The sequence below is a fragment of the Amblyomma mixtum genome, chromosome 3 (assembly GCF_055824585.1).
Source record: "Amblyomma mixtum isolate Tamu chromosome 3, ASM5582458v1, whole genome shotgun sequence".
Taxonomy (NCBI): Eukaryota; Metazoa; Arthropoda; class Arachnida; order Ixodida; family Ixodidae; genus Amblyomma; species Amblyomma mixtum.
Window position 1 is genome coordinate 78402747 of NC_143014.1, and position 23205 is coordinate 78425951.

General features: G+C 49.7%; 3 protein-coding genes across 3 annotated transcripts; 2 read left to right on the forward strand and 1 right to left on the reverse strand.

Moving 5' to 3' along the window:
• Window positions 1-1729: 1729 nt before the first annotated feature.
• Window positions 1730-4686, forward strand: LOC149350708 (uncharacterized). The gene is made up of 2 exons (XM_089576914.1): window positions 1730-3001; window positions 4383-4686. The coding sequence occupies exons 1-2, from the start codon at window positions 2478-2480 to the stop codon at window positions 4558-4560; spliced, it is 702 nt and encodes a 233-aa protein (XP_089433040.1). The 5' UTR covers window positions 1730-2477; the 3' UTR covers window positions 4561-4686.
• A 6148-nt stretch (window positions 4687-10834) lies between these two features.
• LOC149350709 (uncharacterized) lies at window positions 10835-18817 on the forward strand. The gene is made up of 5 exons (XM_089576915.1): window positions 10835-10985; window positions 13314-13375; window positions 14824-14928; window positions 16684-16710; window positions 18725-18817. The coding sequence occupies exons 1-5, from the start codon at window positions 10889-10891 to the stop codon at window positions 18815-18817; spliced, it is 384 nt and encodes a 127-aa protein (XP_089433041.1). The 5' UTR covers window positions 10835-10888.
• A 2805-nt stretch (window positions 18818-21622) lies between these two features.
• Window positions 21623-23032, reverse strand: Gr58b (Gustatory receptor 58b). Its single transcript, XM_089576916.1, has one exon. It carries the CDS (start codon window positions 23030-23032, stop codon window positions 21761-21763), a length of 1272 nt encoding a protein of 423 aa, XP_089433042.1. The 3' UTR covers window positions 21623-21760.
• Between the last annotated feature and the right edge of the window lie 173 nt (window positions 23033-23205).

Consider the following 23205-nt stretch of genomic DNA (forward strand, 5'->3'; position numbering starts at 1 on the left):
GAAGATTCCGAGGCACAAGGCTGCACCGCTTCCTCTCTGGTCCCACGACGCAAGCGCCGGACTTTGGGACTTCTCGGTCGGACAGCCACCTGGCCTGCTGGGGAACGCAACCTACGTCTCCATCGGCACCGGCGGGACACTGGCTTCCAGGTAGGGCGTCACGGCGGGCGCTGCTACGCCGACGACGCAACGCTACGCGGGAAGATCTCTGGGGACGGCACTGCAGCTCTTCCTCGCTAGTCACACGAAGCAAGCACCGGACTCTGGGGCTTCTTGGGTGGAAGGCCAACCTTCGCCGAGGAGCTGATGACTCTCAGGGTAACCCACGGCGCAAGGCTAGGGCAGGACGTTGCAGGCTTCGGCTTGGCGTAACTTTAAATTATTTTTTGTTTTCTTTTTCTGGTTCAGCACGCTTCGGCACCTTGAACTGATAGCTCTGCTTGCCTCCTACTCTGGACATGACTTCGATCGCGAAAGTGACTGCACGAGCCGAACAATTTGTGTGCGCGCGCGGACAGATAGCGCAACGTTTACTACCATCGCGCTATTTGCCCAGCGAATATGTCCCGTGGACAGCAACGTTTAGCCTTGGACTCATGCTTTCAAAGTTTACTTGTCGTCCTAGCTCCTGCTTTGGTTACAGCTCATTTCATTTCACTGCACGAGCCGAACAATTTGTGTGCGCGCGCGGACAGATAGCGCAACGTTTACTACCCTCGCGCTATTTGCCCAGCGAATATGTCCCGTGGACAGCAATGTTTAGCCTTGGACTCATGCTTTCAAAGTTTATTTATCGTCCTAGCTCCTGCTGTGGTCGAAAAGTACTCGCTGAGTACTCGCTGAGTACCGGAACTGCTGTGCCGCACCTCAAGAACTCTAGATTGTGGCCACTTTACATTGAGTGTAGCGTCCAGAGTGTCTTTACGAGCCATAGTTTTTGGGAGGGTAAGGCGGGGTTGTGAGAGTGCTTCCAACTTTTTGTCATCCCGAGTGCGTTTTAACGCGAGTTAGTGCCCCTCTGACGTGTTTTTTCTTATGTTTGCTCTGCTGATAACTGTGCTCTGTGCAATGAGTTTTCCGTAATTTTTTTTTTCACATTATGACATGTACTCCTCTTCTGCAGGTGATGCTGGCACAAGAGTTGTCCTCAAGACGTTGTTCTGTTATGCTATTTGGAGAGAAGTTATTGCTTTGTCATGCAAACGAAACCGCTGCGGCACACTTTAGCGCACATCCCACGTCGCTATTGACTTTTATTCTTACCCCTACCAACGTTGCGTGATTTTTCCGCATTCTAACATTTCCACCTCTTTTTCTGCAGGCGCTGCCGACATGAGAGCTGCCTTCCCGACTTGTTCATGTTTTGAGGCATTATTTCGACGTAGCTTTGTAATAAGGGAGTAATTACTCATTGACGCCTACCCGAGCGCAGCCAAACGGCTACAAAGGAAAGCTAAACAGCTTCCTCGGAAACTTCGTAGTTAAAGAAAAATTCGTCCTGGTCCGGGGTTCGAACCCCGGACCAGGACGAATCTCTCGCTCTACCATAAGCTTGCCGTCCCGGTTAGCTCAATTGGTAGAGCGACTGCTCCGGTGAAGCGGTGGTCCCGGGTTCGAACCCCGGACCAGGACGAATTTTTCTTTGACTACGAAGTTTCTGAGGAAGCTGTTTAGCTTTCCTTTGTAGCCGTTTGGCTGTGCTCGGGTGGACGTCAATGAGTAATTACTCCCTTATTACAAATCTACTCCACCTTAGGGGATTCCCCTAAACATTTGGTCGACCTAGCTTTGTTTCACTTTACCATACTCACGATAACGTTGCTGTTTTCTCTTGCAGGAGGCTGGTCTTGCGAAGTACACTTGGTCCTTGGGGGACACTCCGAAAGCTTGACGTCCATCCCAAGATCTTTGAAAGGAGCTAAAGAGATTTCATCATTAAGTACTCGCTGAGTACTCGCTGAGTACTCGCTGAGTACCGGAACTGCTGTGCCGCACCTCAAGAACTCTAGATTGTGGCCAGTCATCTCTACTTTACATTGAGTGTAGCGTCCAGAGTGTCTTTACGAGCCATAGTTTTTTGGGGGGTAAGGCGGGGTTGTGAGAGTGCTTCCAACTTTTTGTCATCCCGAGTGTGTTTTCCGTGTCCTTAACGCGAGTTAGCGCCCCTCTGACGTGTTTTTTCTTATGTTTGCTTTGCTGATAACTGTGCATGCGGATACCGTTCGCAGTGTTTGTGTATGCAATTTTTCGCTTGCTATTTCGTGTTTGTGAAGTTCTGACGTTACTCTAACCACAGTGTTTATGTTGTGTGTAATCAGTGCCTATAGCTGTTCCCATATTTGATGCTTCTACTTGAGGCAGCCAGATGACCCAGTAAGCCTGGCTTACGAAGCATTTGTCTGGGAGCAGTGCTGACGCTGAGTCTATTGTCATTTGCATACCGTTGATTAAGACCTCGCTTATGTAAAATAGAGCTAATGCGGTGGACACTGTGCTGTCGCTGGGTCTCAGATCCCAGGGTCTACCTACCGCCATGCCAGCTTCAACACCAGGTCGTGGCCCCCTCGGTCGTGGCCCCCCCGGTCATGGCCCCCCCGGTCATGGCCCCCCCGGTCATGGCCCCCCCGGTCATGGCAGCCCCGGTCGACCCTCGTTTCGTGCAGCCCCCGGAGCTGGTGCCTCATGTTGGAGCGATGGTGGAGTTGGCGGTCGCCGGTCCTCCGGCTCCTGATATTGGGGAGCGCTTCTGGTGCGAGCTATGCGGCAAGGTGTTCGTGCGTCGCCAGGCCCTGCTGGCGCACTGGCGCACCAGCCACGGAGTCCGCCGCTTCACCTGTAATCACTGCGGTGCGTCGTTCCAGCAGAGGGGCCATCTCACCAAGCACACGCGCACGCACACGGGCGAGCGACCGTACCCGTGCCAGGTCTGCCAGAGCCGCTTCACCCAGAAAACGCACCTGGTCGAGCACATGCGAACCCACACCGGAGAGAGACCGTACAGGTTCGTTCGCTACGAGCGTGTTTGTCTATTCCCGCTTCCTTTCTCCATTGGCCATACTTTGTTAGAGGGAGCGCCGATGTACTGAAATTTTCGCGGCAACGAACTGTCCGGCTTGTACCAATTTATTGTTGCGCAACCTCAGCGTAACTTGGCACATGCCGCCTTCCCTGCCTAGAGCTTGCGCAGCCTGACCGCAGCCGCATAACCCTGCGCTAACGCCGGAGGGTGTTGGTGGGAGAGCGAAGAGAAACAGCTGCGGAGGAATTTGACGGGATGGGAAGTTGCGTGCCGACCACACAGGTACAGAGGCTAGAAGGAAAACCTTCTAGCCTCTGTAAACCTTCTAGCCTCTGTAACACAGGGGCAGGGAAGGTGAGGTCATGCCGCTCGTAGTAGTGTGAGGTGATGGAAAGCCGTAGGTAGTAAGTGTGCCTGCCGTTCCTGCAGTTTGTCCTCTTGATACATGCGGTGCTGCACTTCTGAGTGTGCACCTTTGTCAGCCCGCCGTGACGCTTCGCTAGCACTGCACTGCACCACGAGGCTAACTGTGAAGTGAGCAGCGTGTGTGAAGTGACGCACTCGGAAGAAGCGAGGCAGCGAGAAGGACAAGCAACGCCAGAAGTGCGGCACGAATGGTGGGCCGCGAAGGTAGTTGTACGGCTGTGATGGTCTTTTCCCTAAGGGCCAAAGGTGGCTGCCACCTTTTCTATTGCTAAGTCATTAGGTCTACGAAACGTAACACCTTAGTTGTGCTGCGCTGGGTTGGGTTTTATGGCACATAGGCAACTAGGGTCATCATGCGCCAAACGCATGCCATACCTCAGTGTGACGCGTGTAACGTTAACCTAAGGCTAGACTCAACTGACCACGTTGGGTTCGATTGTTTGAAGCAGCTGTGAATTACGTATATTTGATCGAGAGTTATTCTCGTGTTCTCTTTCTTTTGAACCTTAGCGTAGGAATGAATAGGACAGAAAGCGGATTAGCTTGAGGGTGACCCCGACTGAATAGATTAGACGCGCCTGAAAAGCGTCAGGTGTGATGCAAGGCCAGAGTAACTTTACAGGTGCGGACGTAAGTAAACGGAATGCGCTTATTCCGTTCTATGTGCAATCACGCCTTCGCTGTCGAAAAATAAGCAGCATTGCTATGCTATGCCATTTGCGAGTGCTCTGTCTTACTCATTGATATCCTTCCACGTATCCCTTTCGGTGCATTTCCTGCCGGTCGTAACCGTCGACAGTTTTTTTTTTACTTTTCCTGCAAGTGCAGTGTGATAAGGCGTCAATACAGAAAGCTGACAGGCTTGGATTTGTCTTGGAACTTGGAACTGCTTTACACCATAGTGTAGTTAAGCTCATCACACACTCCTTGCCTGCAGGTGTGACATTTGCCAGGCGACCTTCACGCAGAAGACTCACCTGGTCGGCCACACGCGAACGCACACCGGCGAGAGGCCGTTCCAGTGCCCTGCCTGCCCCAAGGCATTCGCAACCAGCAGTGCCCTCAACCGGCACCGCTACGTCACTCACCGAAACCGCGAAAATGACAAGAACTGACTCGGCGCGTCCTCTTCTTCGCTGGAGGACATTCTCCCTTGTTTTGCCTCTTTTTTTGCATTCTTCTGTTTTGCTTCTTTTCCTTTCAAACCCGTTTACTTTTTGTGTGTAACTTCTCCAAAATGTTTGCATGCTTGCTTTTTTTTCTCTTCCTAAACGTTTGCTGTGTGTTTTGAATAAGAGCTTTTCTTGAACTGCCCCTGAATACTCCTCCTCGCTCTTGAGACGGCGACAAGCGGGAGTCGCCAACCTCACAGGCTGTGTCGGCAGTCTTCATCTTTGGTTATCCTCGGCCTACCGGATTATGGAGAAGTCTGCGTCTGCCGCAAGTTCAAGATAGCTCGACCCCACTTCAACCTCATGAGCGACGCACCTGGGAGCACTGGAGGCTCGAGTATTGCTAGTGAAGGAGCTGGGAGGCAAGAAAAAGTTGCATGAACATTGCTATTAAATGATTGTTTCAACCACAAGAGCAAAGTTTCGTTAAGTTATTCGTGGCCGCTACGGGGCTTGTGGTAGGTGGAGGCTATAAAAATTTAGTACCTCGTGGAGTTAACTTAAAGCGCGAATGCACTGGAGGAAAGGCGTAGTGCAATCTCGTAGACGCTGATTGGACGGCTCAAAGCCTTGGCCAGACGTCACTTGGCCAGACGGTTGTGAAGTAGACCGCGACTGATACCCGTAGCGCGGGCTGGCGCCACCCCCCTTTCTCCGCCATGTGGCCGGAGCTGGTCAAGCAGATCGCTACGGGGGCGCTCAACAGCTTCTCTTATTAGTACTGGGCAGCGCGTTCAACGTCTCTCGCTGCATTCTCAAGGTCCCGCTCGCTGTTTTAAGTACCACAGCGCTCGCCCGCTCTTCCGCGGCACCCGCCGCAGTGGATCGGTGGTTAGGGCGCTCGGCTTCTGAGCTCGAGAACCCGAGATCATATCACGGCCGCGGTGGTCACGCTTTGACAGAGAATAAATGCAAAATACGCCATCAGACTGCGCGATATCTGTGCATGGTAAAGAACCCCAGCGAGTCGAAATTGGGGCACATTCACACCAGTGAGCCACGGACGTCGCATGACCGATTTCAGCCTATTAGTTGTTGTAACGGAGCACTAAGAAACCAGGAGAAACCGCAATGAATCAGCCAAAGCCAGTTGCGCGACTCGCAGGTGTGACTGCGCCTTTAAATGCGGAGCCCTGGCACTTTTCTCTTTTCCACCTTTCGCTCCCTCCTTCATCCCTTCCCTCTCACAATGCAGATGACGTGTCCACTGAGACAGTTGTTACTCCTTTCGTTTCCTCAAACCAATTTTTCTCTCCAGCGGCCTTCGCAAACATTTGCGGCGCAGAACGAACGGATGAAAGATGGCGAAGACGACGATATCCAACGCACAGCGCGAGAGGCTACTAATTAGAGCGCGCAGTGCGAAACGCTGCGACCATGTCTGAGTGGTCTCGAAGCTGCATCGTTCGCACCACCACTGGCTCGAATCCAGCTCCGGAGTGATGTGTTTTCAGCTGGATATCATTCGGATGGGAAGTTTCGGAGTGGTTTGGATACGGTCACCTTCGCTTGAAGTTCTCACTCATGTTCGGAGTATGGTTCGTCGAGGTTTCCGGACGATGCTCGCCTTAATTTGCTGAGATGGGAGCTAACATCATTTCATGTTTTAATGCAAAGCCCGGAAATTGTTTGACTTCGGGAGTACACCTGAACCGCACAGAGGGGGAATAGACGGAAAGAGTGGATAAGGGAGCGAAAACTGAAGGTATACGCACCACGCTCCTGCCAGAGAGGCAGTTGCTAGTGGCGAGCGGAATGCCAGTCGGGTGGACGATGGTGGAGAGGGAAGGTAGACAGTAGGCGGCGTAGCCGTGGCTGTGATGGGACCGGACTCTGCGCGTTATCAGGGTGAACTCGGCAGTAAGGACGCTGAAATTAGCTATATGCGTGGGAAGTTTGTGGGCAGTAGGAAGAGAGAGAATCGAACAAGCCCATTCTTCCCTTCAAGCATAACCACGCCTTTGTATCTCGATGATTTCGCCGCTGGTTATATTTGACTGGCAGTTTATTCATGATCCACAAGAAGTGGGATATGCCGACAGGAGGGAGAGCAGCCTTACCCCGGGCTCGAAAAAAAGTTTATGCGCTCTCCTTCCGCGTTTACGAGCGTATAGCCACATCGAGAAAGGCGAGTAGAGATCGTTCATTCATTCTTTAGTATTATCTAAACGCACAACGGCAATGTCTCATCTCGTCTGGTCGCTCCATCTCTCCGTTATCTCTTCAGCTATCCTCACCTAACCTAAGGTCCCACCATCGGCCCCACAGTTAGCGCTATTGGCGTAAAGGGAAAGAAACATAAAATGGTGAGTAAATTCGGTTCCTTTTTTTGCTCTCAGCTGGGCTGATCTGTGTCATGAGTACCTCCAACAACGCCCAAGTTTAAATAACATTAAGGATGCAAGCCTCGCTGGCCCCTGCATCCTTATTGTGGGCAATGCTGTTATCTTTACAGGGGAACTTGCGACTCGAAATGAAGAACCGGATGTGAGGGGGGGGGGGGGGGGGCAGTTTAGGAGCGTCGCAGTTCCATCCGCCGCGGTTGCTGAGTAGTTATGGTACTCGGCTGCTAACCCGGAAGACGCGGGTTCGATCCCGGCTGCGATTTCGATGGAGACGAAATAACACGATGAAAATCATTCAGGCATCAGAAATGTCACTGCACTGCGAACAGCTAGGTAGTGACACGCTGTCAAAGACAAATTCAGGTATCGTGTTTATAGTTGGGGATCCCGTAACTGTGGTGCATATTAAGCGAGGTTTCCGGAAGCTTTTTGTGGGGCCTGTTCGGCTTCCTTCTAAGCTCGCACGTACAACGAAAATGAGCAGTGTCGTTTAAAGCAGTCGGTACTCGTATAACTTTCAAGGAATAAAGACCTGCGAAACTGCGAAGCAGTCGGGAAAAGGGTGCAACTGTAATTATCCCGTCCTACTGTAAGGGTGGGACCGCCATAATTTGAACCTATTTTTGGATAGGGGTTGGTGCAAGGGTGCGAGTTATAGACATAGAAACGCGCCCTTAAGAGAACAAATTTCTTTACAGTGCAGCACCCTTAGCCCTCGCTCTCACGACTAGCCTCGCTGTACAGTTACCCCATAAATGCTATCGCATCTTAACGTCATCTTCATCAGCGAGTGTAACAGTGCCAGGTTCCTTCTTTTTTAATAGCGATAACCGTTTGAGCATCTTTGACTGATATTTATGGCGTCGTCATCAGTGCAGTGTGTCATACACGGTCTGCAAAACCGCTACAAGTGATCCATGTGATCCAGGTATAGTCTTTCGCCTTGTGGACCGGGAAGTGGTCGTTCTCGAGATTGTGATGTCAGAGGTCGCGTGCCGCAGGTAGTCCTCAGAGCGAGCGCCTTCGGGGCGGAAGACTGCATGGCAGAGAGCTATCCCTGGCACAATTTTTTTTTCTGAGAGTTAATTTATCAATTTCTTTCTCTGACCCACTTAATACGGCTCTCAAACATATTCTGAAGAGAGGACATAAACTCGCTCAATCACTACATTCCTTCGTCATGAGCACCTGAGCCAAATAACACACTTCTACGCACATCAGAAAACTCACAATCGCGCTCGACACTTGGCGAGCCCTTTCCGAAGACGTTTTCATGCTCGCGCCATCCTCCATCGCACGCTGCTGCGTAATTCAGTTCGCAGATGGCTATGGGTAAGTCCGTTTGAAACCTCGCCGCCGGAGTGGCCGGAGCAACCGTCCGCTCCGGCAACTTAGGTGGGCCACTGAGGTCACGTGACCTTGTGGCGTCATCACAACCTCCGAGTTGGACTGTGAGCAAAGTTGTGATTGTGAGCAGCACCTGCCATCGCAGGGCAGTGGCGCATCGCTTAGCCGCTGCAGCACTACGCCAGGAGTAGTACGAGGATTCCCGGGAATTCCCACGCGCGTCGGCGGTGGGACCGGCGGAGGAGTGCGAGCAAGAAGTGGCGAGACGAGAGTGAAAGGCGCGAAGACGCTAAAATTCAAAACTTAACTACAGATAACTCAGCTTCCATAAAACGCATTAAAAAAATCCTTGCTAGAGGATATTCGTGGGGCGGCGTCTTTTAACATGCCAGCAATACTTCACCTTTATTGAGATCACCTTTCAGAGCCCCTTCAACTACGTCAGAAAGATAGTGTACAAGTTATGTTAACAGTTGAGACTACGATTATGCTTGCTTAGAATGGGCGCGACTGTGCATGTACTTGTTGCATGTGTTGCGTCATCGTGGTGTCCTTTGCACCTCACGAACATCTTTTCACCTGCTCTGACTTGTTTTTCTTCGTTCGTCAACGCGGCCAGCCTGGGCGCACGTACTTCAACCAGTCAGAAGACTGGAGTAGTCACGTGATTTGCGAGCGGGGAGCGAGGTATACGATGCATTCGTTACACCCTGCAAACCTCTTTTCTCTTATTGTGACTGCTTCAAGCTTCTCTTTCATCAGTATGGCCAACTTGAGTGTTCGTAGTTCAACCAATGAGAAGCGTTCAGTAGTGACATGATCTGCGAGCTAATTGCCCGCTTGGACTGCTCCATATTAAGGCGGAAGCCTTTAATGCCTCATCGTTGTAAGCAGGAGTTGTCGAAAGAAAAGTCACGCTTTTTTTTTATTCGAGCTGTTTGCCATCAGGCATAATGAAAAAGGAAAGAAAGTTATAAAAAGGAGTGCAAACAAGCCTCGCTTAAAAAGCGGCAAAAGTTCGTGATATAGCGATTATCTAGAGTCCACTTGGTATAGTCGTCTGCAACGTCCCATCGCAGGCCAACCTTTCTTAGTAAACAGTGCGCGAATTTCAAACGGGGTTTTCAAACTTTGGCTAGTAACCATGCAATCAATTAAAGGGATGGTATAGTGATGCTCCAAGTAAGTGGGACTGAGTTTAGTTGATCAATTAACTAATTAGCCTAATTAACCTTTCTACTCAGAAAAAAAACAAAACCGAGTAATAAATAGGTCGAGTTGGGGAATCGAACCAGGGACTCCGGAGTGCGAGACGACCACGCTAACCACGCCGCCATGGCAGCTCAATGGTTACGAATAAACAAAGGCACGTCTAGTGAATACGGTGTCTTCGTATACTCCCATCTTCCTCCCTTCCCTTACGGTGAGTTTCAGGTGCCCACCGAGATATGCGAGACAGATACATTTCATTTCCTCAAAAACCAATTTACCGAGGAGCAAGGCGTAGAGCCGACCGGGCGATGGCGTTCTGTGGACTTCCAGGCAGCGTTGCAGGACGCTGTCGCGTTCCACTAGAGGCGAAGCTCAACATCTTAACCACACATCAGAGACACAAGCAGCAACACCGCGCTTAAGGCTTTCGCCTCATCGCACTTTAGGTCAACAAAATGCCCCCCTGAATTTTTTCGTGATGACGTCATAACATAGGGTCACGTGACCAGCACTGGTCACGCGATAGTCTTCAACAATGCCGACGACGACCACGCCGTATCCGCAAGGAATGATAGATTAACAGCTCTCGCTGTGGAAAAAGGCGCCGCATTCTGGTGAGGGCATGAATTTCTGGTCTAGATGTTTGAGGACTGCATTGTCTACCTTTGAATACTAATTATTCCCTGTATGTCCCTCCCGTTGCCTTCGGCATGCGTATTCACGTCTTCGAAAGCTGCTGAAAACAGGGCTACAAAGCATAATCATGCTTGATACGGGCTGTTTTACGCGCTGCTTTACGCGGGTTGTCGACTCCAGTAGTAGAGGATGCCCATGTGCGCGCACGTGTGTGCGTCTGTGTGTAACCATATTTCGGAGTCCTTAGCATCGTACCAGTTAAAGCGAAGCATTGCCTGTAGTACAGCTGTCGCTCCGCGCATGCACGTTCCCTACCTCCGCCGGTGGTCCTTCAGCGGAGGAAACGATTAGCCGAAAGCGGGGCTCATTTTCTTGTCGCCTGAGCGAGCGATACAGCTGCACGCGCCGAAGGCTTCTGGAGAGGATAATGGAATCCGGGCGCATTCATAATTCATATGCACAAGCGAACACGTTTTCTGAAAACGACCGAAAGCGAGAGGGAGGGCAACATGGCGCACGCGCGGAACTAGAATTGTTTGGGTACTTAACGTGCGTGTCATTTTGCTCAGCCGTCGCTGCACGCACACCTGACACGCGTGCCTCTCATTAGCGCCAGGCGGCCAGAGGATGCATTATAAAAAGCCACGGTGAGAGCGGCCTTCGTCCCAGCCGGAAGACATTGGGCGCCCTCTCCGGTCGCTCTCGCTGTCTTTTCGGCGGGTGCTGTCGCGATGGCGAGCCTCCTCCTCGCCTGCGTCCTGGCAGCGGCCTCTTCGTTCGCACAGCCCGCAGTGTCTGCCCGGGAGAGCAGAGAAGCCTTCATATGCGGTACAATGCACGGCTTGCACGGAGCTGCCGCGATACGCATTCGTCTTTTAATTCTGTTCGTTTGTTTTTAGAGCTATGTACAGTGTCTGTATCAACGACGTCTCGCCGGTGGCTGTAGTCGGCAATGTTCCTGACCCGCTGAACGGCGCAGCGACGCAGGGACATTCTGAACGCGGATACTATGACCAAACATTAGTCATGCACTCACCGAAAGTCTGAACAGCGCGTTCGTCTCGTGTTAAAAATGCTGTGATGTGTTCCGTCCTCGGAATTTAAAGCGTTTTTCGCGTTCTCTAATGTCGGTGACAGGCGTGCGGGCTTTCGGTTTGTTCACTAGGCTTCGACGCCCCGTAAGGCAGCTCGTTAAGGGTGCCATCTCCGAGTTCATTGCATTCGAGGATCGGTCTCACACAACGCGCCAGCCATAGGTCTCTTTCACAACGTTTAGATTGGCGCATGTCGCGGAGTGATTCGCAATGCGCGAACAGCCTATGCAAATAGTAACAGGAGGGATTTTACGTCGTTGCTTTGAATTTACTTCGTTTTGATGTTTCTAAAGCCATACGAAAATTCGTCTGTTGAAAGTATGAACAAATTTATTAGGTGCCCGAAGGTGTCAACACGACCCAGAGAAAATCTATAACGATTTGCTATCGTTGACATGTCTTCCTAATAAGGAATAACCAATAGTAATAATCAATGGTAGAGATGGTGCAGACAGATGGTTTCTTGACACACACAAAGCCTCAGGAAAAGTCTTAGGGAGCTAAGGCTCCCCCCCCCCCCCCCCCCCATTTGTTCAGTTTGTGTGTACCAATGGAGTCAAGTTCACTGTAGGAAAATGTCCTGTACCATCGCTATCCTGTGGCAATGTCCTGTACCATCGCTATTCTGTTACCTCTGTCGAGAGCATAACGAGGCCATTTATGCCCGCGACTTTCAAGACAACATCACTCCAGCGGATTCCCTGCCGCCCGCCTTTACGTTTCACTTCTCTTGGTATCTACACTGTACCTCTAACAGACAACCGGTATTCTCTTTTGGCTTCACACGTCCTGTACGAAGTCCATTTAAATCCTCACGCTAGCTTCAGCTACGTTATCAGCAACACGAGTTGTTCCATAATGCGCGTTGCTGTCTTTCCGGCTTCAATGCTATAAATTTTTTGTTCACTGCTCACTGCAATCACTTAAAGCTTTCTTGCTAACCTCCAAGTCTCGGCCCCCTCTCTGCCCTATATCTTCCTCGTACTCAAGAGCGAATACGGGGAATATATATGGTTAGATATCTTTCTTTTCAGGAATATCGTTAAGCGGCTGTTCATCACCTGGAAATGTCATCCAAACGCACTTCAACCCACTTTATTCTCCTGGTTATGAGCAGATCAATTGTATTGTGATCAAGGTGTGTGGGAAGGAGGAGGAAGGTGCGATACCGCTGTCACTGCCTCTTCTCTTCCAAGAATGAAGGAAAAAGTCTGAGAATTTGTTCCAAAGCAGCCAGCTAACTCCTGCCGTCCGTCATTGCTGCAAGGCATAAAAATGCGTAAAGCCACTGACTGTGTACGGTTTGAATGCGAGTGGCCTGTTGATGTTAGTGAGGACGAAAATCAGCCCTGTTAAAGAATTGGCACAGGGCCATCGTGAGGTCTGCCACTACAGTATGGCCTCGTGTTAAACTTCACTTCTAGCAAGCAGAAGCTCCGACACTGATTAGTGTTTGTCCTGTGGCAAAATACACCGACGTGACCCAGGTGGGACAAACCTCGCATAGTAAACCCTATCAAGAAACAGAAACGCCCAACCCCGGTGAGCCAGAAGGGCTGAAGTGCACGCTCTGAAGTCAGCTGTTGGCGCACCAGAGAATGACGTGACCGTTTTCAGGAAGCTACGTTCAGCTGCCATTGGTAGAGATTTTTTCAATTTCCAGGGCTGCAACCATCGCGAGTGCGCTGATGTGCGTTCCGGCGCACCGCCACAGTAAAGTTCCGTGGATTCGCCCTATTCTGCCCTGTGCTGCGCTGAAACGTTGACAGCTTGCACTTATTCATGAAGAAAACCGCAAAGCTCAGTGCCCACGCGCGTATTCGCGCTAGTCCAGTTATGAAAAGGACAGATACGAAGCCGGAAATTGCAGAACCTTTCTCAAATTAAATTTGAGCAAGACAAAGTGGCGCACAGCTACAAAATTCATTCGGCAACTTCGGCCTGCTCCATTGCACACTGCATATTTAGGTTTGAAGGAAAAATCCTGGCTGGGTGACTTATGCAATACGGCAGTCTAAGGGCACTGTGCGCTTCATTTGACTCCATATGTCTTGATTTGCAGATTACAGCGACGCACAGCTGAAAGCAGTCATTAACTGCCACTGCACTATCTTTCCACAAGAGGTATGCAGTCATCCTTCTTTTATAGAGCAATGTTCATACTGGCGTTCTAGAAAACGCAGTCAGGAAAAAAACGTATAGTACAAACCTGTGCGCCATCTTGCTTGTTCTGAACGAAAAGTGTAAAAATATGTTCACCGAAGTAAGGTGAACGGTGATGTTCCATGCCGTAACCGAAAATTCCCTCAGTTATAATAAAAACTCCCTATTTCAGGCCCTTTTTTCCTGCCGCAGCTTGGAAACTTCGGCAGTTTGAAAAAAGTGAGACAAAACCGGTTTTTAAAATTCCCTGAAACCCAGTAAAAATAGCCTTTTCGCCAAATTTTTCCCCACAAATTCCCCGAATTGAACATCACTGAAGGTGAGCCCCTCAAAGTTTTCGTGAACTGCGCTTATCGTTACAAACAAGATCCCAGTCATTGTCCATTTCTCAGCCGCCGCGGTGGCTCAGTGGTTATGGTGCTAGGCTGCTGACCCGAAAGACGCGGGTTCGATCCCGGCCGCGGGGGTCGTATTTCGATAGAGAAGAAATTCTAGAGCCCCATGTACTGTGCGATGTCAGTGCAAGTTAAAGAACCCCAGGTGGTCGAAATTTCCGGAGCCCTTCACTACGGCGTCTCTCATAGCCTGTGTTGCTTTGGGACGTTAAACCCCATAAACCAAACCAATCAAACCAAATCATTGTCCATTACTTTTCTTAACGTGAATCCTCATTTGGACATAATTCTAGAAATTTAAAAAGACAAAAGGTGCATCTAGAATGAACCCGCTGGTTGTTTGCTACAAATATTGTCGATAATGAAAAAGAAGTAAAGAGAGAAAACGAAAATATTGACGGCCGCATCTAACGCACACAGCGCAGCTGACGGTCGGTGGTGTATAGATAAGAAGGGCTTCGGTTTGGACTAGTAGTGACTTTATTTTTTTTTTTTTTTTTTACGAGAGCTGCGAGAGCTTGAATTGACACGAAAACAGTCAGCGATGACAGACACGAACGGTTAAGCGCAATGTATCGATATATTAAAATGTTAGTAGCAACTGCGGCTAAACGTCGTCTTCTTTATATCTTCTATTTTTACCCTCTCCGAGATTTCTTGCATACTGAGGCACGAGCGAACAATAAGCGTGCGATAGCGTCCATCACTGTTCCATCGCCGCAGGCAGCATGCCTTATTGGAAAATTTTTCGCCCGTAAAATGACCACTTTGGCGAGATGAGTGCTTGGCACACAAGACAAAACTGCGAAATGTAAGCTAAGTGGTCTATGCCAATTAAGTATCTTCTGGTTGCCCAACCCCAACTTTCGTACAGCTGTCGCACAGCTTCCGCCCTCATCTTTCGATCGGGTTCCTACGTGGCTCTTGAGGTAATACAGGACGTAATACGGATCTCACCGGCGGTATATGGCTGTTTTTTCTTCTGCTCTTATTGTTTGTTCGTTTGTTTGTTAGGACCTGGACCTCATGATTGCTGCCAGATACAAAATGGGGGGCAACACGACTTTTGGCCTCCTCAGCCGACTCTGCAAGCGCGCTCCGGCCCTGCTGTACAGCTTCGTAAGTGCCCCATCGCACTTGCTCCACGCATTCTCTACGCTCTATAATGCACACCAGAACTGAACATATTTTCTCTCCCCTTTCTTCGTAAAACTCCATGAACTGATTCGGCCCAAGCTTTCCGAAAGATCTTTGCTACAATACGTACGCGTCGCTGATTTTACTCTACCTATGCGAAAAATGGGGAACTTTGGTAACCTTCTTGTAGAGGTGATCAATAAATTAACGGCATTTTATTGTAGCTGTTTTTCACTGATGACATTAACGAGGGCAGAACTCGCGATTTTAGGAGGAATTGTTAGGTGAAATGGACGAAGAAAGTCAGGCCAGAGCCGAGGGTGGCGCGTGCTCTGTTCAAAATTCGTCGCTCTGCGTGCAGTTGTTGTATGTGGCCTGGAGTGTGTATACAACATTCTATGAATAGTGCAGAGCGCAATGCAGATGGTTATTTTTGGCGGGTAAAACTTGAAGCGCTTTAGTTTTTGTTCTTTTGCAAGTAGTCTCTGCTTCTTCCATGGTTTAGTCCTGCTTTTTCATCATCTTTTATCTTAAAAAGGCAGACTGCCACAACGCCGACCGTGGGGCTCCCATCGGCAGCGCTGCTACCGTCAAAATGCAGTTACTGGCATCTGGGATATTTATCACCAGCCTTGTTTTATTCGTACTTTTTTAAACCACTTTAGTGCTTTAAACTGCAGTCATCGCATCTGTATTTTCAGGGTGTGCAGAGGAACTACCGCAGGAAAGGGACATTCCGAATTTGAAAATTTACATCTTAAAACGTTCTGCCGTATTACTCAGCCCTTCAGTTCGGTATTTATTAGTTTGGTCAAGGAGCTTTCGATTGCCGCAAAGAAAATGTGGTCAGTAAAAGCCGCTATAGAGTGCGCCTTTAAGCACGCAGTTCTCTAGCCCAGCTACGCTTTTCCTTGGTCGTCGCGTTTCTGTTGGGACAATGCAAAGTTTTGTGCTAGCGCCTAGCGAGCGTCACAGACCGGCAGTTCAAGGAAAAACGAGAAGCGGGTCATATGCACACGAGGCCTGAGTTTCTCATTAGGGCGTATCGTCTCCCGCGTGGCGTGCCGCTGCCAACAGCTCCACCCCGATCACACCTTCGTGGCCTTGATTGGAGCCCCGCTCTGACCTGGGTTCACCAGCAGCCTCTGTGGGTGGCGCTGGCTGGGCGACATCGATCTCCCGACGGGGAGACTACAGTGTTGCAACTGTGCCAGTCCCGGCAAAAGTGAACTGAACACGAGGTCGTGATCTAATTACTCTGCCACCCGGGGCATGGAAAATGCGGGGTCGCCGAACGCTGGAGTGTATAGTGCGCGCAGTTACCTTGGCGCAAGAGTATTGTTGTAACACTTAAACGTGGCGGCGGTATGTTTGCCAGCCTCCTAAAGGTCAAGCATGAGCGCAATTTGATGTTACGGCCGTGTTTCGTTCAGTTTCAACGCTACTTGTACAGCAGCGAGAGCCATTATAGTTGGGTTAATTATTACACGCTTCAACTACCCCGCGCTGATTCGCAGAACGGAAATCCTTCGCGTGAAGCTTTCGACGTCAGGGCACGTGCTTTGCGATTGTGAAACCTCTATGATAGAATTTTTATAGATAACTGCTAAGGCACAAGCTTTCGGCCTTTCCTCGCGTTTCAGCACAAGCTCTGGACTAGTCGGCCTGCAAATAGCGCCTGTATAGTTGTATTGTTTGCTAACGCTCTTTGCGTCCTTTTTCATGATTTCTTGCCAGAGGACCATTATAAAAGGCCTCGCAAGGGTAAGTTCACAGAAATGCTCAGGTAGTCATACATAACCTGTTTTTTTTTTTTGTGTGTGTGTGTGACACCCGAAAACGTTTCGCCCGTTTGTAAACCACATTTACTAAATTGGTCCGGCTTACGGGCCGGAACATCGGAGCCAAAGCAGAAGCTTACAGCATGTGATCGTTTCCTTGCTGGGAATATTATTTATGATTAATGCGCACCGATTAGTGTTGGTAAACAAACTGAGAAATACGAGCACACCACCGCACTACTCTCAGTACTTTACAGCAAAATCAGCGTAATGTCGGCTTTGCGGTTATAAAAAAGTCCCTGAAAAACGGGAGTCGCACCCTCATGCGTTAACATTGGAGTGTACTAAGCTTTTTATTTGTTGATGTTTCTCGATTCTGGACATCGCGTTCACCATACAATAACTTATGAAATGCGATCAGTGCAGTATTCACACTAATAATGGCACTGTTTTCTATTTGCGCCTGCAACGCAAATATACGACGTAAACGTTTAATGTTTGCATTCGGATCAGCCAGGCAGAGCGAATTCCTCTCTGTGAATGACAAAATAGGAAAAAAAAAGGTACCTTACTTCGTCCTTGCGTTGTCTTTTTATAAAGATAATATATATTCAAGCAAATTGGCTTCTCTTCTCGGAAGCAGTGAGATGCAGGTTCGTTCATTCAAAACTGAAAATTTTTATAAGGCCATTTTTAGTTGTTTTAGCTTTTAAATCCCTTTAATATAACGCTACAAAGTGTACGTCTCGAGGGTATGATGCAAAATAAAAGCAGGAAGTGTTCAGCCTTCTCATGCCACACTCAGAATGTTAAATAAGTAGCTCAAAGCAGCATTCTATATGCATTATTTAGCTTAGAATAATACATTTTAAAAAAAAAAAAGGGTAGTTCGGCTGCTGATCCTGAGGCCACGAGATGAAATCCCGGACTTGGCGAGCGCATTTCGACGGCGACGAAATGCCAAAGGCGGTCGTGTGCCATGCGATGTCAACGAGCGTTAAGAAACCCAATGTTAGTTGTAAAAGTAATCCAGAGCCCTCCACTACGGCGTGCGTCATAGCCCGTGTGTCGCATCGGAACGACAAACCCCGCAGCACTTTACAAAACAAAGTGCAATATATACGTTTATTGCTCGCAGAAAATTTTTGTTTTCAGTCTAAGCATCGCCACATTTTCCCGACATTTTAGCATATGGCGGAAACACCCCCCCATCGAACTTGTCAAGGTAGCGGTAGTTTGGTGGCAACACTGAACTTACCTTCCCGGTGTTCCATACCAAAAGTGATATGAATTTGGAACGGTAAAGGCAAATGTTCTTCGCTAATCGCAATTGTGTCAGTGGCTGCAGATAAAGGCCTCTTAGAAGAATTTGCGCGTTTTAATGCACGAAATTCATCATTGCCGCTGTCCTAGATGGCAAGACACACTCTATGGTTCACGGTGAATTATTCTCGTCCTAATTCATCTTCGTCTCACAATTCAAGGCAATTAAAGAGAATAGCAGCGTCATTAAAGGATCGCGACGCTGCAGTGGCACGCCAAGCATTTTCCGAACGTTAAAGCAAAAAGCCACGAACTGAGAAATTACGGGCTACTGGCACGTGAAACACCCGCTAGTCATGTGCAGACTCTCGAAGAAGTGGTTTATTTCAAACGGCGCCGCCAGAGCTCGCGAAGCCATTGCTATGTTCATTCGAGAAAGCGCTCATCCATTGCGTCGGGAAATCAAGGCATGTTTTGTGCTGGGAAGGTCGCCGCCGGTGGGGGCGCGCAGAGGCGCATGGTGGTAAAGCCCCTTAATGATGGTGGGTGCGTTTCGTATCGGCGAAGCTAGACGCTGTTGGGGAGAAGTTCTGCCACAGTTCGCACGCTCCGCTTACTTCTCTCTGTGTCTATCCAGCAGCCTCCAAACATGGTAAACAAAAAAAGAGATTAGGGTGCCACAATGGGCAAGGTGTGCAAGTTTCTGATCCCCTGTTTTGCTATTCCCTTTGCAGGAAGATTACCGCGACCTAATAGGCTACATGATGGCCATCTGTCAAGATTCCACTCTGTACCACCTCCCGTTGAAGAAGAAAAACCCAAAATAAATGAATTTTCTACGACGTGAAAGCTGGCCGTTTCAATATGGTTTTTGGTTTTCAGCAATATTTGCCGATGGTAACATAACCCTTTTGTGTTTATATTTCTGCTCTAACGTAAGTGCTACAGCACTGACTCTGCAGCTGCTGCGAAGGCAACATGTGTTCTCTTTACTCCTGAAGCACTTCTTGGTCAGTGTTTCTGACATAACTGGGAAGTACTTACGCATGCAGTTCTTTCTTTGCCCTATAGAACAGGCACAGAATGAAATGAATACACTGCGGCATAAAAGCGTAATGTAAAATCCCAGCTCATCAACAAGTGGATTTCACACCAGCCGCTTCTCTCTTTAGTATTTACTTTAATTTCTTTTTCTCGTTGAGAATGCGGCCTCTATCCCCTTCTTCACAACGCAGAGCTGCTGAGGAACCCATGTCACGCATGCCGATACGAGCTACCTCGGAAATGGAAACGAAGGAGTGAAAGGGAAGAGGTGCACAACAGCACAGTGTCGCCTAGTGCATTCGTCGAGCAGCAGGCAACCTCGGGCCTATCAGCCATTCCTCCATGCTATCAGCAGAGGAAGAAAATGGCGATGCTCTCCGTTATACGCTCGGACCGCGGGTCATTTCCGAGCCACCGTGTTCGTTCAGCCTGCAAAATTCATCGGGTTCCTGCCTAACGTTTCAGTTGCAGCTCCTAGTGGATGCTTTCAGATATCTATGACATTCATTTCCGAGAATTGATTTCATTTTATTGCGAATATATTTGACCCTTGATTTCGTGCGCGTAGATTTCTCAGTTAAGGTTGTGAATAACCCGTCATCCACATGCGATCCTCAGTTTCGTCTCGCGATTTCACGTGTTCCGTAATTATCTCCGGAACATGAGAGTTTTCTTCGGTGCCTCGACGACTAGATGCGCCGTCGTTAAGACGCCAGGCTGCCTGCCGTCGGCACACTGTGCCCTTTGTGTTTACGGCATCTTCATTCTTTTGCCCACCAAGATTCGTCTCGAAGAGGGATGGGCAAAACTTGTGCACTTGATTGACGTTTATTTCATTTCTGACAAGTACACGGGCTGGGTGCGTCATCCACAACAGCAGTGAGAAATTTCTCATTCGATCTAAGCAACCAAGGATTATTTGAGGGCAGGCTAGGAACGTCGGTGGCTGGAGCTTCTTGCGTGTGAGAGCGTGCTTGCGTCAGAAGAAGTGTTGCGGAATCCCGCGTTCGAGCCGCTTAATTTGAGCCAAAAAGACACCGGCGAACTCTGCGCATATATAAGAGTCGGAAGCGCTGTTATACGGATCAGGTCACCTGATATCAATTCTTAAATTGAAATTAGCCGCGATAAATTTCTCAGACAAGCTTTTTATGCTCGTGGCAAGACGTCAGACGAAGCCATTCCGGGAGATGTGAGGGCAACTATTGAAGGAAAGGAGGCAAAGGTTTGGTATAGTTATAAAATAAGTGAAAGGCAGCGAGAGTTTTTTGCCTTATAGCGATGAAGTCTGAAAGAAGCATGGAGGAAAACTGGGTGGCTTACAAGCGCAGTCAGAGCACTTGCGAAAAGGCGTGCGCATGCTGCCGTCGCTTCAAAGCGTCACCGCAGCCTGCCGGTGATAAACCGCACGAAGCTACGATGCCTTACTCTTCGGGCAGCACGAATCTGCGGGCTACGAGATGCCTTCAAGCGCTAGCGTACAGAGTTCCCGCCAATGATCGCTTGTGTACCCATTCCGAAATCATGCACTTTCGCCTTGGGGTTCGCTGCGTCGATCGAAGCCCCGTGGCAGACAGCCTGTTGAGAGGGGCAAACATTTTTTAGGCTGACCTCTAGCGTTATTCCACGCCCCCTACCTGTGCTTATAGGCAACCAACACGTGGCATGTGTCAGCTAAATGTGCAAAGTCGAGAGAAAGGAGGCAAGGAATATTATCAGCTAAACGCTCACCTCTAACCGTTCAGAATGTGATCAGACGGCTGACAGCAGCAGTTTTCAGCTGCGCAGTGGAACTGTTGCAGCGCCGCCTGGGCACTACAGCCTGACTATCACTACAGCCTGACTATTTTAAGTAAAATCGAGCATTATTCCGACTGCCCTGAGTATACTTGACATGCTACACTCAACGAAGAAGCTCTCCATGTGCGGCTATTGACACAAAAATGTGTACGGCAACCTTTATGCGCTGGTGGTTTGTTCGCTGCTAACGGTACAAATACATGCACAGACTAATAATTCGTCTAATTGCTGGTAAAGAAACACAGCAAGGGATACTGACAGATGGACAGATGCTCCTTGCGCTGACTCTTGATTAAGATATGCAGAGCTTACGTTATTTACCGTGTTTAGCCAGTTCTAACGCGGACTTTTTTCACGAAAGTCGAGCTTCGGAAGGGTGCGCGCGTTACAATATGCGAAACCGAAAACAAGCGACCAGCAGCACCAGTCTTATTACCATCACAATATGCCGATTAAGCTTTTCTGAGCCGGCAGTTTTCATGGTTGAAATCTTGGGGACGTTATGCTGAACTGCGTATATTGCCCCATATAAGCCTTTTCACGATCCTCGAAGGAACCATTTCTTTTTTTCTTTTTGCTGCGTCGTACCCTTAGGATTAAGCCAGATATTTAGTTTAAACTGAAGTTGGTATATAGTTCCTGCACGTTAGGGTGCAAAACCCACGCGTTTTTCTGCTTACACTGCGCTCGCTCAAACCTGCTCCTGTTAGTTTATTCCACTTTCAGAATCACGAACTTCGTCGCTTAGAGAACGGACGTTTATAACATGTGTGTGCATGTGGATGCGTCAAGCTATCGAACTGGCGCAGAAGGGGGATTTCTTACGGGCTCATGCCAACTAGGAGCGGAACGTGCTATGCTGTCTCGCCAAGAATGCGTGAAGGCGCGTGCCGATCATAGGTCTGGATGATAGCGAAACCTTCGTGTTAGAAGCTTACTTTGTTGGAAAGATTGGGATCGAGTTGGAACAGAATGAGGACAATGGTGACCGTGGAGCCGGACAGCTTGAACATGAGCGCCCGATCGACGCGGAGCACTCCGCAGCCAGCCATAGCTTCGGGCCTCTCTTTGTACACTTGCAGGAAGAGAAGCAGGTCGTTGTAGGCTTCAGGCACGGCGGGAACCTTGGACACCTCGTACAAGGCGCTGTTCATCTCCGACGACAGCTTGCCCGACATTTCGGCGATAGCTGTGTTCTGAAACACGTTGATTAGCGTGAGGAGGCCTTCGTAGGCCAAAATCCAGAGCTTCGTCTCGCGACCCTCCTGGATGGAGTAGAAAATGACCGATGACATGAAGTCGAAGGCAGTGCGGAAGAAGAACAGGAAGAGCAGGCTGTTGAGGAAGTGAGCCGTGGCCTCGATGACGACGCAGAGGCTCCTGTACTTCTCGCGCACCAGGGTGACCGCGGCGGTTGTCAGCAGCGGGATGTCCTTGACCTGGGCCGTCAGGTGGCTGGACAGCATCCACAGCAGGAACATGAGCGAGAACGCGAGAGATTCGAGGCCGCAGTACATAGTCTGCAGCACGTAGTGGTGAGCCGTCTTGCCCAGGAAGATGACTGACTTGATGGGCAGCGTACGGTTGGTGTAGCGCCAAGAGATCTCGTAGCAGACACGGACGGTGTTGAGGGTGTGGAAGCTGACCACTAGCAGCACGGTGGCCGCCAGGTAGAACCCAGCCCACAGCCGGTGCTTGGCCAGGCAGCGGTGCTGCGAGAAAGACACGTCGCCGCTCTCTGCGCGCCACCGCGCCAGCAGCAGGTCCAGCGACACGCTGCGGCGGGCCACGTAGGCGTAGATGAACGGGAAGAGGAACGTGTTGACCAGTGAGTGGAAGAAGCAGATGAGCGACGTCTTCTCGCTCCTCATGTAGTCCTCGACAAACTCCTTGAGGCGGTAGGCCTCGTAGGCCGAGAAGCCAACGTACAGCAGGCACTGGTACAGCCTCATGATGGCCTTGTTGCGCGCGCTCATGAACTGAAGGAAAGGCCCGGGCATGGCAACTGCGCACATGAGCAGGCCCGGGATCACAAGCTCCTGTGCCCGCCAAACCACGTACTTGTCGTCCTCGGCTGCGCATGGATGCACTCGGCGACGGCTCTTGAGGCGCGCCAAGTCGCTGTCGACCACGCGAAAGGCAGGTGCTTGCTTCGCGTCTTCGGACTTGGGCAGAGCGGTATGCCACCTGTCCAGCATGTCAATCCTGTTCCTGCAATAAAGTTCAGTGAAGAGGACATGAAGCCACGGGCAGATTGAAACACAAACAGCATAGTGCGCGCTCTCAGTGACTGTCTGAGTAGCGCGAAATAGCCGCTGCCGTGCAGGTGTTATGCACTGTCGTACGGGACCGCAGGACAAAGTACACGTAG

Coding starts and splice junctions, on each gene's coding strand:
- LOC149350709 (XM_089576915.1), top strand. CDS start 10,889: ATGGCGAGCCTCCTCCTCGCCTGCGTCCTGGCAGCGGCCTCTTCGTTC. Junction 13,376..14,823: donor GCACTATCTTTCCACAAGAG/GTATGCAGTCAT, acceptor TTTGTTTGTTAG/GACCTGGACCTCATGATTGC. Junction 14,929..16,683: donor CGGCCCTGCTGTACAGCTTC/GTAAGTGCCCCA, acceptor ATTTCTTGCCAG/AGGACCATTATAAAAGGCCT.
- Gr58b (XM_089576916.1), bottom strand. CDS start 23,032: ATGCTGGACAGGTGGCATACCGCTCTGCCCAAGTCCGAAGACGCGAAG.
- LOC149350708 (XM_089576914.1), top strand. CDS start 2,478: ATGCGGTGGACACTGTGCTGTCGCTGGGTCTCAGATCCCAGGGTCTAC. Junction 3,002..4,382: donor ACCGGAGAGAGACCGTACAG/GTTCGTTCGCTA, acceptor CCTTGCCTGCAG/GTGTGACATTTGCCAGGCGA.